General features: G+C 41.0%; 1 protein-coding gene across 5 annotated transcripts in view; it reads right to left on the bottom strand.

The window, feature by feature from the left end:
* Window positions 1–7574: 7574 nt before the first annotated feature.
* The window catches only part of LOC105017301 (chemokine-like protein TAFA-1), a 187202-nt gene continuing 178764 nt past the window's right edge, over window positions 7575–16012 (bottom strand). For 4 of the 5 annotated variants that reach the window (XM_020055490.2, XM_020055491.2, XM_020055492.2 and 1 more), the window contains one exon: window positions 7575–8895. Coding sequence is in view for 1 of the 5 variants with exons in the window: in XM_020055492.2 (XP_019911051.1) it covers window positions 8878–8895 (18 nt within the window). In the remaining 4 variants the exon portion in view is untranslated. Of the gene's footprint in view, window positions 8896–11920; window positions 13192–16012 lie in introns of those variants that run through there. The other variant, XM_010881802.3, reaches the window with a different exon arrangement.

Below are 16012 nucleotides of genomic sequence, written 5' to 3' on the forward strand. Positions count from 1 at the left end.
AAAATCTCAGTTGTCCTGAGAATGTCCTGAACCTCCCTGACCAGGTGTCAATGGGGACACTTGAATTTTTTGATCCCGTATCGCTTGACACATTCACTAAATTTGTAATGAGTTCTAAACCCACAAATTGTCTGCTAGACCCGATTCCAACAAAATTACTTAAGGAGCTATTTCCTGTGCCAGGTCAGCCAATGTTGAACATAATAAATTGCTCAATTTCCTCCGGATGTGTACCACATTCACTAAAAATAGCAGAAATTAATCTGGATCCTGACATATTAAATATTATAGGCCAATATCGAACCTCCCGTTCATCTCAGAAATCTTAGAAAAAGGAGTTTCCGAAAAACTGTGTCTTCCTTTAGACAAAAAAAAAGTGTCTTCCTTAAGACAAATAACATTTATGAAATGCTCCAGTCCGGATTCAGACCCCATCATAGTAGTTAGACTGCACTCGTGAAGGTAACAAATGAACTTCTAATGGCCTCAGACAAAGGTTCCACATTCCCCACATGTCCACGTTGCTTCTTGATCTTAGTGCTGCTTTTGACCCTATTGATCAGTCCCTTCTCTTAGAGAGACTGGAAACCCATATTGGGCTACGTGGACATGTTCCAGGTTTAAATTTTAATAATCTGAAAGATATCAGTTTGAATGTGTGGATGGCATATCCTCTGACCAATCAAAGGTATGTTTTGGTGTTCCTCAGGGCTCGGTTCTGGGCCCATTATTGTTCTTACTATATATGCTGCCTCTGGGTGATGTAATCCGGAATCACAATGTCAATTTTCACTGTTATGCTGATGACACACAGTTATATATTTCAATGAAGCATGGAGAAGCCCCAAAATTAGCTACTTTGGAAGCATGCGTTTGAGATATTAGGAAGAGGATGACAGAGAACTTCTTGCTTAAAACTCAAGGAAAACCGAAATGCTTGTTTAAGGAATGTAAGAAACCTTGGCGTTGCCCTTGACCCCGACCTCTCCTTTGATTAACATGGAAAATATTTCTGAAGAGTTGCTTATTTTCATCTTTGAAACATTGCAAAAATCCGAAACTTTCTATCAAACATGTATGCAGAAAAACGAATCCATGCTTTTATTACTTCTAGATTATATTACTGCAATGCTCTTCTTTCCGGTTACCCTGACAAATCAATAAATAAACTTTGTACACATTACTCCAGTACTAGCCTCTTTACACTGGCTGCTTGTTAGGGTTAGGGCTGATTTTAAGGATTTATTGTTAAACTATAAATCAATACATGGACTAACTCCTACTTACCTCACTGAAATGATCCATACATACCTACACGTAACCTTAGATCACAAGATGCAGGCCTTTTAATTGTACCTAGAATTTCTAAACAAAACAAACAGCTCAATGAGAGAGGCAGGGCCTTCTCTCATAGAGATCCACTACTGTGGAAGGATTTGCCAATTAAGGTTAGAAATGCAAACTCATTGCAAAAGTGTCTACTAAAGACTCATCTCTACAGCATGGTCTATGTGCTGACACCTCCCCCTTCCCTGTGTTGTCTCTGTCCTTGACCATTCTGACCTAGTCTAAATTTAAATTGACTCTGGACATGCATTTATTAATTATTCCAATTGTACACTTAATATCTCACCCGGCACAGCCAGAAGAGGACTGAGCCTGGGACCTCTCAATGGTTTCTTCCTAAAATTCGGCCTTCTTAGGGAGTTTTTCCTAGCCACTGAAATTCAACACTGTTGTTGTTTGCTCCTTGGGGTTTAAGGCCGGGTGTTTTGTAAAAGCACTTTGTGACAACTGCTGATGTTAAGAGGGCTTTATACATAAATTTGATTTGATTTGACTGCTAACAAGAACAATTATGTTGCCCTCATAGTAGACATAATTAGTTATGTTTCTCCTATCTCCTGATTCACTTTCGCTCTCCCCCTCCAGTTTGGAACAGAGCTGCGGGTCATTCATGTTCACTCTCAAGTGGCAAACAATTGAGAGTCACTATGCTGACGTGTGGCTTATTCTGTGGAGACATTCGGATGAAAAATGGTCTCTGTATAATGGGAAGCGTGAATTTTTACATCTCTGAGGAAGCTGAGAGCACTGCGGCCCCTGCCTGCTCCCCTTGTGGGACAAGCCCTGTCATGTACTGCACATAACCATTCATGAGAAACATGATGGATCTCATTTTGGGCCCATCTCAAGGTAGTGGGTTTTGGGTTGACGTTGCTTCCAGGGGAGAAAATATGGAGAAACCGGAGGAGAAATGAATTATCATTATCATGGCGGCTGACAGTCATAGACATGGCAAGTCATTTAACTGTGAAGTGTGTTGGCGGTTCGTGGGCATCGCACAGTGTCAAGGGACAGTGATGTATTGGGTGTCGATTAGAGTGTGCATTCATTTGTCACAAAGGAATTGTCTTGTAACCATGTGGCAATCTGTTATGTTTTTATTCTGTTGAGTTGTTATTTTGCCCAAAACTTTGAAAAGTGTGTGTTATATGGGGACACTTGAGTTCGAGCTATTCCAAAATATCACTGTTCATGCTATCACTTTCATGTATTGAACAGTATATAACAGTTATACAACGTATTTAATCACTAGTAATTAGGTTTTACTACAGAATACTACCAATCAAACTGTTAGGCCTACTACATTTTCACACTTATCCAAACGTTCTAGTTCATACTTAAGCTGAATAAGACTTCATCTCCATTGTACATAACAGCTGCTTAGTCATGACAGCTGTGCTGATACTCCTACTATAATAATAATTCCATTTCACTTTGCTAGTTCTGTAATAAAGAACTCAAAATCTACTATACTGTGGCTGTTTCATTACTCTGATATAATTTCCTCACCAAATGGATCTGGACTAACGACCATCGAAGTCAGACATAGAACAGCTATCATTAAGAAGAAGTTTAAGGTTATTAATGATGTTTGGGAGCCTTCAGATGTTCATGTCTAGAAGAGATCAGTGGAAAGGTGACATCCGTTAAGTTATGGTCCTTAATTCTGTGATTAAATATACTGTTATACAGGTCTTGAAGACCACTATAAGCTTTCACAAATTGAACTCACGGATCATTGAACCCATGAGTTATAATCTGATCGAAAGTGGATTTACCACATATAGCTAACTGCAGTAGTTTTACCTCCAAATGGAAGTTGTGCTGGAAGACTCCAGTCCATCCCATTAAACACTTGATTGAGCAGTGTGGTGTTCCGTCAGCTCTGAGACTTAAGGCTGTCACACTGTTGGCCGTAGATCACCGCCACAGGTTGACATGGCTGCTTCTCGGAGGGGCCGGGGGGGCGTGATTGATGTGTCTCTTTTGAAATTGGAATAATAACGTGGAGGAACAAGAAGTGAGGTGTGGAATATTTTTGCGGGGTGCATTCTGCTCTCCTCTAAATGGAGCTGGACCTCCCACCACAGCTTGACTCCATCATCTCTACATGGGAGTAGACTGCATAAAATTGAACAAAGAACCAACATATCTCTTCTCCTCTTCCAGCACTTATCCCAGAGCACCTTTTAAACATAATCCACTTTGGAACCTGCACAAACAATGAGAGAAAAAAATGTGGAGTTGTTCATCCTCATGCATTTAGGGATAATCTTCACAGTATGTCATAGTGCCATATCTTTCTTTCATAAACTTTAAATTCTCCTGCTCCTCTCCATTTTCATATACTGCTATACGCACACTCAGTCATGTTGTTCTGCAGAGACACAATGAGACCACAGGACGCTCTGAATCCTATTAGATATGAAACAAATAAAAAAGGGGAATGGGAACGGCTCATTGAGGAAGAGAAAACACCCATTGCCTCTCTACACATCCTCCTGTGTGATTCTGGCAAAACTGCTGGGAGATTGACGTCTCTGTCAGTTTGAAACCTTCTGTCACTGTTCAGTGTGGAAAGAAATGGCACAAAAAAGCTGAGTTTCTAAATGACTAGTCTACACACATGGGTCTGTAGGGGGATGAGACTTGGCATCAACATAAATAGCGGGTGAAGTGTGTGTGTTGTGAGTAATATCATCAGATATTTTACCCTGGCATGATATTGGAAAACTTTATTCTAATTACATACATTAATTGAATGTGCCATTTTGATAAATTATTTTTGGCATCAAGAGAATCATCAGGAGCATTTTAGGCCTCCTGCATATTTTTCCTAATAATATGCACTAACCTAACATATAAAATGGTTTTACAATGTTAATAACATGGATCATTAGCAGTTCGATGTGGAATAAAAGTATTAAAGTATTATAAATAATTTGATAATAAAATTGTAAAAAGCCTTTGTGCAAAAATATTTATTCAAAATATTGATCACAAAGGATCAGGGTGGGTAATTGCCTTTCATGTATTCATGAGGTATTTGATTAATAAAAACATCTCTAGACCTGTGTTTCTAAAATGTTCTTGCTTATTATCGGTAATTCATTAAAAAGTGATAGGACATGCCTACATACAAATGGCTCCTCTGAAATTTGTGGGCTTCACAGACATAAATTGTGTTTTTAAGAATTCACTGATTCTTAAACAATTTGGTCATTTGAGTTGTTTAAGAACACATTCTTTAAGAAAGCCCTGATGAATCTGACGTGAGTGAAAATCATAGGGAAAACAAATGATCCTATTACCTTGTTTCATATGGTCTCAGTTTTACAAATGATTTTGTCGTACCAGAACTTCTCACACTGCAAATCGTACCCCTTCAATTCAAAATTATACATTTGTTATGTTTGTTTATGGGAGTAGTTGATTAGCTAGCGGCTGAATGACAGTTGCTTTTTAGTTTAATCAATTCAGGGCTTGACTGTGGGTCCTTACACAGGTACTGCATGTACAGAACAAGTTTATGTGACATATGTGATTTGTTCAGCAAAAAATCTCCTGAACTTATTTAAGTTCACCTAAACAAGGGTGTGGAATTATTATACAATTACTATATTTTCTTTGTAAAGATAAGGTAGAGTTGTATCTTCACTTACAAAAATATTTTGTAATTCTTCTGCAATACAGTGTATATGATGATCATGAAAGACCTATCAAAGGCCTTTCAAAAGCCATGCTCATCTACAGAAGACATGGGTACCTTTTACATTATTACACTATGGATTTTCTTGTGGGACCATCTCAAGCGGAGAGAAATAGTTTTCAAAGCCTTCTGTGGTGAAGAAATGCATCAACAATGCATAAAGAAAGACTTTAAAGCAACGTCCATTCCTATTTATTAAGACCTATATACTAAGTACCAACAACCCAGTGTCTCTAGAAATCACCTTTAAGGTACTCAAAACCAGACTTCTTGCAGAAAAGAAAGTAACATATGTAGGGTGTGGCGTAACATTTAGCTGGAACAAAGAGTTTGGGTAGCCAGGCAATACAACAGTACCTGATCTTTTCTACTACCTGCTTTCAATCTATAAGGACTTGTATATGTTGCCAATATAATATTATTTGCTATCCCTAGCTTACAATAGAAAAAAAGTGAACATACTTGATGCTTTTTATGTTTCAAGTTCTCAGTAGAACTTTGTAGATTTTCTACAAACCATTTGTCTTGCACAGGCAACATTTTAATCACATTATGGTTTATTATCAGTGAAATCCTAACCAAACCTATGACCTGACTTTTCAACTTATAGTACTGTACTTAGGCACCTGAAAGTCAAACTAAAGTTGTCTATTTGGATAGTAAGTGTTTATTTGTAAAGAAGAATAATATATATTATATGAATGTTTTCACATACATTCTTTATATTAATGTGTTATATGCATTTTATTGCATGACATAAGTATTTGATCACCTACCAACCAGTAAGAATTCCGGCTCTCACAGACCTGTTAGTTTTTTTCTAAAGAAGCCCTCCTGTTCTCCACTCATTACCTGTACTAACTGCACCTGTTTGAACTTGTTACCTGTATAAAAGACACCTGTCCACACACTCAATTAAACAGACTCCAACCTCGCCACAATGACCAAGACCAGAGAGCTGTGTAAGGACATCAGGGATAAAATTGTACACCTGCACAAGGCTGGGATGGGCTACAGGACAATAGGTAAGCTTGGTGAGAAGGCAACAACTGTTGGTGTAATTATATGAAAATGGAAGAAGTTCAAGATGATGGTCAATCTCCCTCGGGCTGGGGCTCCATGCAAGATCTCACCTCATGGGGCATCAATGATCATGAGGAAGGTGAGGGATCAGCCCAGAACTACACGGCAGGACCTGGTCAACGACCTGAAGAGAGCTGCGAAGAAAACCATTAGAAACACACTACGCCATCATGGATTAAAATCCTGCAGCGCACACAGTTTGCCAATTACCATCTGGATGATCCAGAGGAGGAATGGGAGAAGGTAATGTGGTCTGATGAGACAAAAATAGAGCTTTTTGGTCTAAACTCCACTCGCCATGTTTGGAGGAAGAAGAAGAATGAGTACAAAACCAAGAACACCATCCCAACCGTGAAGCATGGCGGTGGAAAAATCATTCTTTGGGGATGCTTTTCTGCAAAGAGGACAGGACGACTGTACCGTATTGAGGGGAGGATGGATGGGGCCATGTATCGCGAGATCTTGGCCAACAACCTCCTTCCCTCAGTAAGAACATTGAAGATGGGTCGTGGCTGGGTCTTCCAGCATGACAACGACCCCAAACACACAGCTTGGGCAACTAGGAGTGGCTCCGTAAGAAGCATCTCAAGGTCCTGGAGTGGCCTAGCCGGTCTCCAGACCTGAACCCAATAGAAAATCTTTGGAGGGAGCTGAAAGTCCGTATTGCCCAGTGACAGCCCGGAAACCTGAAGGATCTGGAGAAGGTCTGTATGGAGGAGTGGGCCAAAATCCCTGCTGCAGTGTGTGCAAACCTGGTCAAGAACTACAGGAAACATATGATCTCCGTATTTGCAAACAAAGGTTTCTGTACCAAATATTAAGTTCTGCTTTTCTGATGTATCAAATACTTATGTCAAGCAATAAAATGCAATTTAATTACTTTAAAATCATACAATGAGATTTTCTGGATTTTTGTTTTAGATTCCATCACTCACAGTTGAAGAGTACCTATGATAAAAAATGACAGACTTCTACATACATTGTAAGTGGGAAAACCTGAAAAATCGTCATTGTATCAAATACTTGTTCTCCCCACTGTGTGTGTGTGTGTGTGTGTGTGTGTGTGTGTGTGTGTGTGTGTATATATATATATATATATATATATATATATATATACACACATACATACACTATTTATACACACACACACAATGTTTATTAAATCACTTACTACCTAACTTAAATGGCATTACTTTGATTTTCTTTTGCACAGTACTGCATTACTCACCTGACAAAAGCACAAACCTTTCGTGCCACTTTGTCGCTGAAACTAAAACTTAAATTAAAACCAAATGTACACAAATTAAATCTGAAATAAACAAAAATTCAAAGTAAAACAAACCAACATAACCTTGGTATGTATCATATAATAATAATAATATCAGAAAACTCATTAAAACAGTAAGGCGTCAGTAAAGGGAGACAGATGACTCAGTATAGAAAACCCTTTTAATTCTGATAAGGCTGTATGCATGTCTAATGGGGGCACTGCATGTCTGCTCAATGTGGCTAATATTGTACTTTCTCCATACTGTTTTCAATATATCCTCTGGAAAGTCTTTCAGTGTCAGTGTGGAAACTACACACAAGTCAGTAATCTACACAGGCAGTCAGGTCCACAACCACTCTCAACAGCAGACACAGGACATTAAATAAGAGGGTTGCCGTTGATGTTATTTTCTTTTGTGAGGAAGTTCTGTACAGTGTTTTTATCATCTTTACAGAAGCTACAGGGATTCCTTACCTCCAAGTACATCACTGAACGGTGAATAAGACCCATACTTTCTCTTAATGTTCCCTTGAGGTCTATTCCAGAGATTCTCAATGCAAGCAAACACTGCAAACAGTCATATACACAGAGAGGAGATTCAACCACTACATTTGACTAGTACTGAACTGAAGAATCAGGGACAGAACTAAAGAATCCCATGGAAGGATCTCTTTGCGGGATAAGTTTACTGTATATAGGAGCCCCAACACTGTCTGTTCAAACCTGTATTTATATACAGTGTGTATCTTACGTACAAAGAAATAGCTCCAATGAATTACATAGAGCATGCCAACAAAGAAGAGTTCTGACAGACATGTCAATCATGGACATTGACTGTGGGCCCCGGGGTTGACCTCTAAAGGTGTCTGTTTACTCAGTGCCACGTTTGTGTCCATGGGGGTGTTCCGTTGCATAGGCAGAGTGAACAGGTCAGGGTCACTGCCTAGGCCCTGCACAGTCACGGCAAAGCTGGCATGCTGAGATGTTGCTTCTAAGATGAAAGCCGGCGACAAATATGATGAAAATGGTCAAACCGATCCCCACATAATGTTCCTCCAACATGTCACTGATCTCTGGAGATCCCCTGTGGCACTGAGTGACAAGGCGACTCACTGTGGATCATCCAGTTTACCTTCGGGGAAGCGTTAGTGTCTTCAAATAACGTTTTTACAACCTCTAAATAACCCCCACTAAGCTGTTTAATTTTGAAGGGGAGGGGGGAAAAAAAAGAGCATGTAGGAAATTGGCCATGGTTGTTGTGGTGGAGAGTCACTGACGTAAGGCTCATTGATCAAAAAGGGGATTAGTCTGGTCGAAAATCCTTGGCACCACGCGAGCAAAGCTGTTTTATCTGGGAGGATATCCTTTTTGCGGTCACAGGTAATCCAGTCAGTCTCCGTCGATGTAATAGTTTTAGTCCGTTCAGAGGGAGGGGACCCTAGCTGGGAGCCTGTGAAGGATCTCTTTGTTAGGTCCTGGGATGAATCTGAAACACACAGGGAAGAGGAGAAGAGAAACACACACACACACACTTAGAACAAAGGCATACAAGTGTGTGAGGATTACACCCTGAGGAATATCTCCATTTCACATTTCAAAACAAGAGGAGTCTTTTGAACTGAGAGGCTTTGTAAAGCCAGTCTATATCACCTTCCCTCAGCTGTTATTGCAACAAAAAACACAGATTTTTTTTGGAGTGAACAACATTGAAACTGAGGTACATTCTCATCCATAACATATCGGAGTGTTTCAGTGCAGAAATCTTGGTTTGTTTCCGTGATGTGTGCGTCTTCTCTGAGTGACTTCACCATGGCATGTTCTGGGCTTTATTATTTCATGCTACTTTTCCCACAATCAATGTCATGGAATAGCCTGTGCGTCGAACTGGCCAATAACATCTCGGTATTTCAGTCTGTCAATCAGAGCCTAGTAAAATGACTGTGGTTCTGCTAAAAGGGAAATACGCCTCTCTCCCCTGTGATTTAAGTTCAACAACTCCTAGTTAGTGTCTGTCGTGAATCTTTCTGGATTTCAATGCCACATTGTACAGCCCTCAGACAGCTATTGAATCCTTGGCTTTTCACTTCCAAGGCTGGAAGAAGTGCTCAATACGTTCATGATGAACTAGACTATATACACTTTACTTATTGCATCCCTTTTGTCTCTTCTTGGCATATTTTCCAAGGTTGACATTATAAGATTAGAGTACTTGGGTTACCCTGTTCACAGTGGAGCTAATTAAAAGCCCTAACCCAGTTGCTCTCGTCCTTTTTCAGGCTCAGGTTGACATTTCCATCCACAGAGAGACCTTGGAACTAAGACTTTCTAACTTCTGGTCATGAATGAGTTATTCACATAAAGTTGGTCCTTTAGATTTGAAATTTACAAATTTAAGAAAAGGTTTTTTAGGTTTAATGAAAACAACATTTTGGAACTTGGTTCAAGTTCTATCTGCAATCAAATCACACTATAAATGAAGCTGATGCACAAGAATCTGCACATAAATAAAAATTGATAATTGCAATAATCCTAAAATATATATATATATATTATTTTTTTAAGTGCAAACACTGAAATGTTCGTTATTGTATTTTAAGCTTCTAATAACATAACAGCAATCAAAGTTGATTTCATTGTTGAAATTGTTTATTCCTAAGCTACTGTAATCACTCACAATTGCAGCAGAGGCAGTGGAAGACTAAATGAATGGTTGCTCACTGGAATAATGACATATTGTAAGTCAATAGAATGAATCCTTTAATTGACATACACTTGTTGCTAGAACTGGTATAGACTGGTATAAACTGGTATAGTTTTCCTTTTCATCTATGCCTCTGAACCAAAGAGGCTGAGTGACCACCGAGAATACTAATAGCAGTGTTCTATGACGCAGACGAAGATAACACCTTAACCGACGGTCCCTAGCAACACAGCATTCTCTTATCACACTGAAGGATATAAATCATTTATCCACTCTTGTTCCCAGGGCAAAATTGCATTTGTTCATCCCAATGTACTGCATGCAATGCTTAATTCTGAAGTTCATAATATGAATTTATATTATAACATTAGGGTACGTGAGATTATTTTGACCTAGTCAGTGTCCAGGTTCCAGTCAGCGTACCATCTGAACAACAAGGTGCACAGAGAGGAGAGACAGGCCTGCATCTCACTGTCAATTAACTACCCCAAAAGGACACTGTCAGTCTATGACCATAGGCTCTGTTAACAGCATCATTGTACACCACAAAACAGTTCAGAGATTTGGGCGGTGAATCGTTGATCCTCATTATATCAGAACCGTCATTCGCACAGACATTCGCAACTATTATCGTCCCAATATCAGGACTTTTCAGGTGTGTGACTAAAACAGGATAGGACCCTGGGGGAGCCCTGAGGCCCGAAGGCACATCTCATACTGACAGGCCTAGGAGGTAATTCATAGATTGAGGCGGTGCATGATGGGAAAACTTTAAAGCTGATGGTCTTTCCAACCATCAGCTTTAAAGGAGATGTATTGGTTCTTGTTTGTGGACCAAACTCCACTTCTCTGAGGACCGTGTTGCCATCGTTTCCTTTGGTACACAAAATATAAAGGCTGCACGCAGGTGTTGGATCAAATTGGATGACCTTTCGTTGCTGAAAACGTCCCTGCACCGCAAAGGATGAGGTTTGTGATTTGGATGAATTCACTGAAAATTCACTAACACAAGGTTAGAATCAAAGCATTGCATGTAGTCTATCTCCAGCTAACGGCGTACGTTATCCAGCAATGTCACGATAAAGTGCTGAAATCCCGTTGCCACAGAATCATTTTGTTTCATCGCTACACGTGAGGTGAAAGTCCTGCACCTACAGGGAAGCCTGCGAATACTGATGCGAATACTGATGCGAATACTGGACAGCCACACCTTCACCAGGACACCGTCTTATAGTGAAGGTACCCTGTGTACCTTCTCGCTTCTCCTGACAGAGTACTATTCCTTAGGGCCAAGCTGTCCGGTATTCGCATCGGTTTCAACTCTATCAACCAATGAATGGCAAAACGTCACTGTGTTCCAGAAGTGACCTTTAATATAACAAGAGCAGTTGTCACTACGCCTGCTTCTCCCACAGAGGTACATTAGAGAGACAGTCAGAATCCCACAGAGGTTTGATACATTCAACACAGGTAACTATATGCAAATGCTGTCATTTCACCTGTCCTCTGTTTTGTCTCCCTCTGTGGAAACGAACCGAGCAGCAGGTAGAGATGTATTGAAAAAGGATTTTCGGACTATTCTGGGTTTTTTTTTTTCTGTTGGAAGCTAAGCTTTCTGCATTCTAATTTACTGGCTTCTGTGAGTGAAAAGAGCCAAGGACATTTGCCTTCTCTCCTTCTGTTTCTCGTTAAGAGCTGAACACATCCATTCCATTTGCTGAAGGAATTTCTTTGAAAAGCAATTAAAAGCAAAACCCTCCCGGAAAAAGAAAACTCCAGACAACAACATACATCAAGATCCGTTTAATGTGACATTGACCATGGGTATAGACCAAATAAGTAGAAGCAAGCAGTACCACTTTACATTAACCTTCCATCATAAGGCCTCCGCCACAGCATTATGGGAATGGTGTGACTCACCAAAGGCGAGTGAGCAGAGCATGCATGTGATTTATTTTGACAAAGTATTGTTTTGAATTAGAATAACTCAACCGACAGCAGGTGGGTGGCCTGTACGCTATCATGTCGTGTTAAATTAGGATGTAGAAAAATCTTTAACTCTACTCTTTTCACTGCCACTTCAGTCACGCAAAAACAATAAACAATTAAACATTTTCTGTTTATTTCATTTGAAAGAGGTAGCTAAGGTTCGAGGCTTTACCATACATTAGACCAATTTATCCTTCTATGGAAACACAACATTGCGATCAGCAAAGATGGACTGTCCATGTAGCACCCAGTCACTGCCCTACCACTCCAGTCTTGTCCCTCCACGTTGCTCTGCTCGCTCCACCAGCCCGCTTCTGGCTTTTTAAGTTTTTAGCTTTACTTCTTTACTTTGTCCGGTGTTAAGAAAGTTGAGCTTGCATTGGTTGTCATCAACACTACTGTCATTATCGGAAAAGTAGAATGTGAATAGATTACCGACGAAGTATCACTAGACAAAATATAAATGGTACACATTAGTTCACAGCAATAAAGATTGGTTTTGTGGAAGTGCAGCCTGTTGTTTGTTTGATCAGCTTTTTCGGATAATGCATCTGTTGGTCACTTTGCTCTGAACAAGCCTCCCAGATGGGACATATCCTGCTGTTGTTTGTGACTGGCTTGAAAAGTTGCCTTCTGCTACTTCTAATAGACAACACAGGGCTCTCGGAACAGGACAATGCGTACTGAATGTAAATACTGAGGCAACACGTAACTAACAAAGTGTTACTGAAACACCAAATATGAGTTTTTCCCCCTCAAATTCACAAATGATCCGGGCTCAATAGTTAAACTGTCAGGTGACAGGTACTGTCTGTCAGACATGGAGTCTTGGGAGTCTGTAAATAATTTGATGCTATATGAATAGGGGCAGGTGGGCAGAATGATACTGAAGACAAGATGGTAGCGGTTGTAATTGAGTTTTGGGTGATCGTGTGGCATGAGCAGAAATGTATTTAGCCAGAGGACCAGTAAAATGTATCTATGCTTGGTGTGTATTTGGAGGTGTCCCCAGTTCCCTTCACTGTGACATCCTTAAATAAAAGGCCTGTCTTGTCTGTTCCTGCTACAGTACAGGCAAGCAGGGCTCCCTCTCTGAAAGACAGAAAGAAAAAAGACAGAAAAAGGATGTCAGGCACTCGCTTTGGCAGCTTCTTACGTTCATGCCAATTTTAGAAACGAGTATTACAACTGGAGTGTGTGTGTACGTGCGTGCCCCCCTGATTGCATTTCACTAGGGCTGTTCAGAGCAAAATGAAACCCTGCAGGTAAAATGAAACTAAAAAAGGTAATGTAGGAAATACTGGCATGTAACAGAGGAAATACAGATGAGGTTATTTGCCCTCGATGCAGAGAGAATGAAGGATGTTGATTAAAACAGAAATACTGAGAACAAAACCCTTTCATGTTGTCTTTTGTCTAGGCTGTCCTGTCCACTGCCATCCGAACACCCCCTCAGTGGCAGATCATGACATCAACTGGCCTCTGATAACAACCCACCCTAAGAGGGCCAGACCAGACACACCCAAGGGTGTTAACCAAACACAAACGGTACGTACACACACAATTCCGTGTCTCAGATTAGCGCATGATAATGGGATTGGCAGACTGGGACTATGCATTGTAATCTAATTCACACAGAGCCCAGCTGCAAAACAGGACATGACACAAATGAGATTGAGGGGCTGATCCTGCTATTACACGCCAATCTGACTGACCGCTGGAGTAAACGGTCAGGACTGGACGTGTGTCCGTGTGTGTGTGTGTGTGTGTGTCAAGTGGCAGTGTCCCGCCAAACCAAGACAGTCACTGAAACAAAGACAGGTCTATCGAGATGTGAGAGCGGAGTAACTTGAGGAAGGAAAGAGAGAGGAAGGCTTTCACACTGTGCTCTCGCTGGAGTATCTCACCTAGTCATTGTCTGATGATCTCATTGTTCTTTTGTCGCTTTGTCGAGTATCTGTTTGATTTCTATCTCTGTTCGCTCCTCTCCCTGTAGGTTTTGAAGACGCCTCCCATCTTGCCGCTGCAGCCCTTCTAATTTAGTGTACCCTGCGCTGACAACCCATGTGGATTTCCTTGTCTCTGGCAGCCTTTGGAACTGCCAATCTGCTGCCCCAGTCCCCTATACTTTCTGGCCCTGATGGAGACATGGATTACCCCAGAGAATACTGCTACTTCAGCTATTCTTTCATCATCTGACTAGACTGTATGTTCTCTCATAGAGAGTTTTTAGTCGTTGTGGTGGGGTTGCAGGGCTATCTATATCAATAAATTTTTCTCCCCAGTTTTGAGACATACAATTCATACTTAGGCCCTAGTTGAACTCTTAGTCGACTCAGGAAAGTAGATGATTAGGAATGTGTTTTCAGATTTCATGTTACTCCACCAGGTTTTCGAAAGGAAAGAAAACACTTAACTCAATTGAGCTCACAGGCGCCACAAGGACACACAAAAGCATGACAGAGCAAGGCAACCCAATCTAATTACTAACCACCAAAGCCAAACTGTGCTGACCAATTGTACCGCCAATTGGACCCCTGGGCTAATACGAGTGTTGGATTTGTATCCGGGTCTTCTATTGATGCTAACATATTCACATTTTCTAAGTGGAGATACACCCCCCCACACACACAGTTTCACTTCTCCACTCAAGCTTAACATTGCTCTCATATACTGCCCAGCAGGTAACCTTGGCGAGGTCTACAATAAGTTTGACACATTCATGAGGTAATTTCCAGATGATGGCTGCCTACTCACTGTCCTCTTTAAATTTAAGATTCTGAAGCCTGACTTTCACTCATTTCTTTCCACGTCTGTGTTTCTGTTGGATGTCTTGTACAACATACTAACCTTATCACTAGGTTCTGTCTGCCTACTAATCATCAATGCTACGTGTCTATTTACCACTTTGTTTCCCTTTCTCTCGCCTCCAACCAAACTCACCCGGACCCTGCCTCCTACCTCTTAAGTCTTCCTCTTCCATCCTATGCTGCATGGTTTAAGGCTTATTTGACCCCTTCTGTTCCTTTTTTGTTCCAGGTCGGATCAAGCCTCCCCTCCAGCTCCAAAGATGAGTGAATCACTGTGCCCACAGAACATGGATGCAGGCAGTTTCTCTTCCCAAGACTATGTCTAGAGACCATTCCTTACTACCGCCATCAACTCATCCCTGACCACTGTGTCCATTTGGCTTCAAGATGACCTGAGTCCCACCCCTCCTCAAGAAACCAACGCTCAACTCTTCTGTCAAAAACCGCCGACCAGTATCTCCTCTCTCTTTTCTCTCCGGGAACACTTAAACTCTGGCCAACTATCTCGTTATCTCTCTCTCAGAATGATCTTCATGACCCAAACCAGTCAGGCTTCAAAACAGGTCATTGAGCTGAGACTGTGCTCCTCTGTGTAACAGAGGTCTTCAGCTCTGCCAAAGCTGACTCTTTCTGTTCTCATCTTCCTCAACCTATCCCCTGCCTTTGGAACTGTGAATCATCAGATCCATGCTTTCAGGGTCAGATGTCTCAGGCTCTGTAGACACTAGGATTGTCTCCTACCACGCAGAGTGCTTCGACCAGGTGGTGTGGACAGGATGGCTACATGCACCACATGCCCCGATGGTTATACTGTACATGCTCTCACTACTGGCATCCCCCAAGCCTCATTTATATGATTAGATCCCTTCTTTTTTCCCTATACACAAACTCAAACTAAGAACTACTTTGCTCTTTGCCCCTTTCTGACACACTGGAGGCAAGACTTCTCTACATGCCTGGTTGAAACCAAAAACCTTTCCATCATAGTTGACAACTCTATGGTGTCCCCATCCCAGAATCCAAAGAAACTTGGCGTGGCCTCAGACAATACCTTGTCGTTCTCTGCAGATATCAAATCGGTGACTAAATCTTCATTGTCTAGA

Source organism: Esox lucius, chromosome 17, assembly GCF_011004845.1.
Source record: "Esox lucius isolate fEsoLuc1 chromosome 17, fEsoLuc1.pri, whole genome shotgun sequence".
Classification (NCBI taxonomy): Eukaryota; Metazoa; Chordata; class Actinopteri; order Esociformes; family Esocidae; genus Esox; species Esox lucius.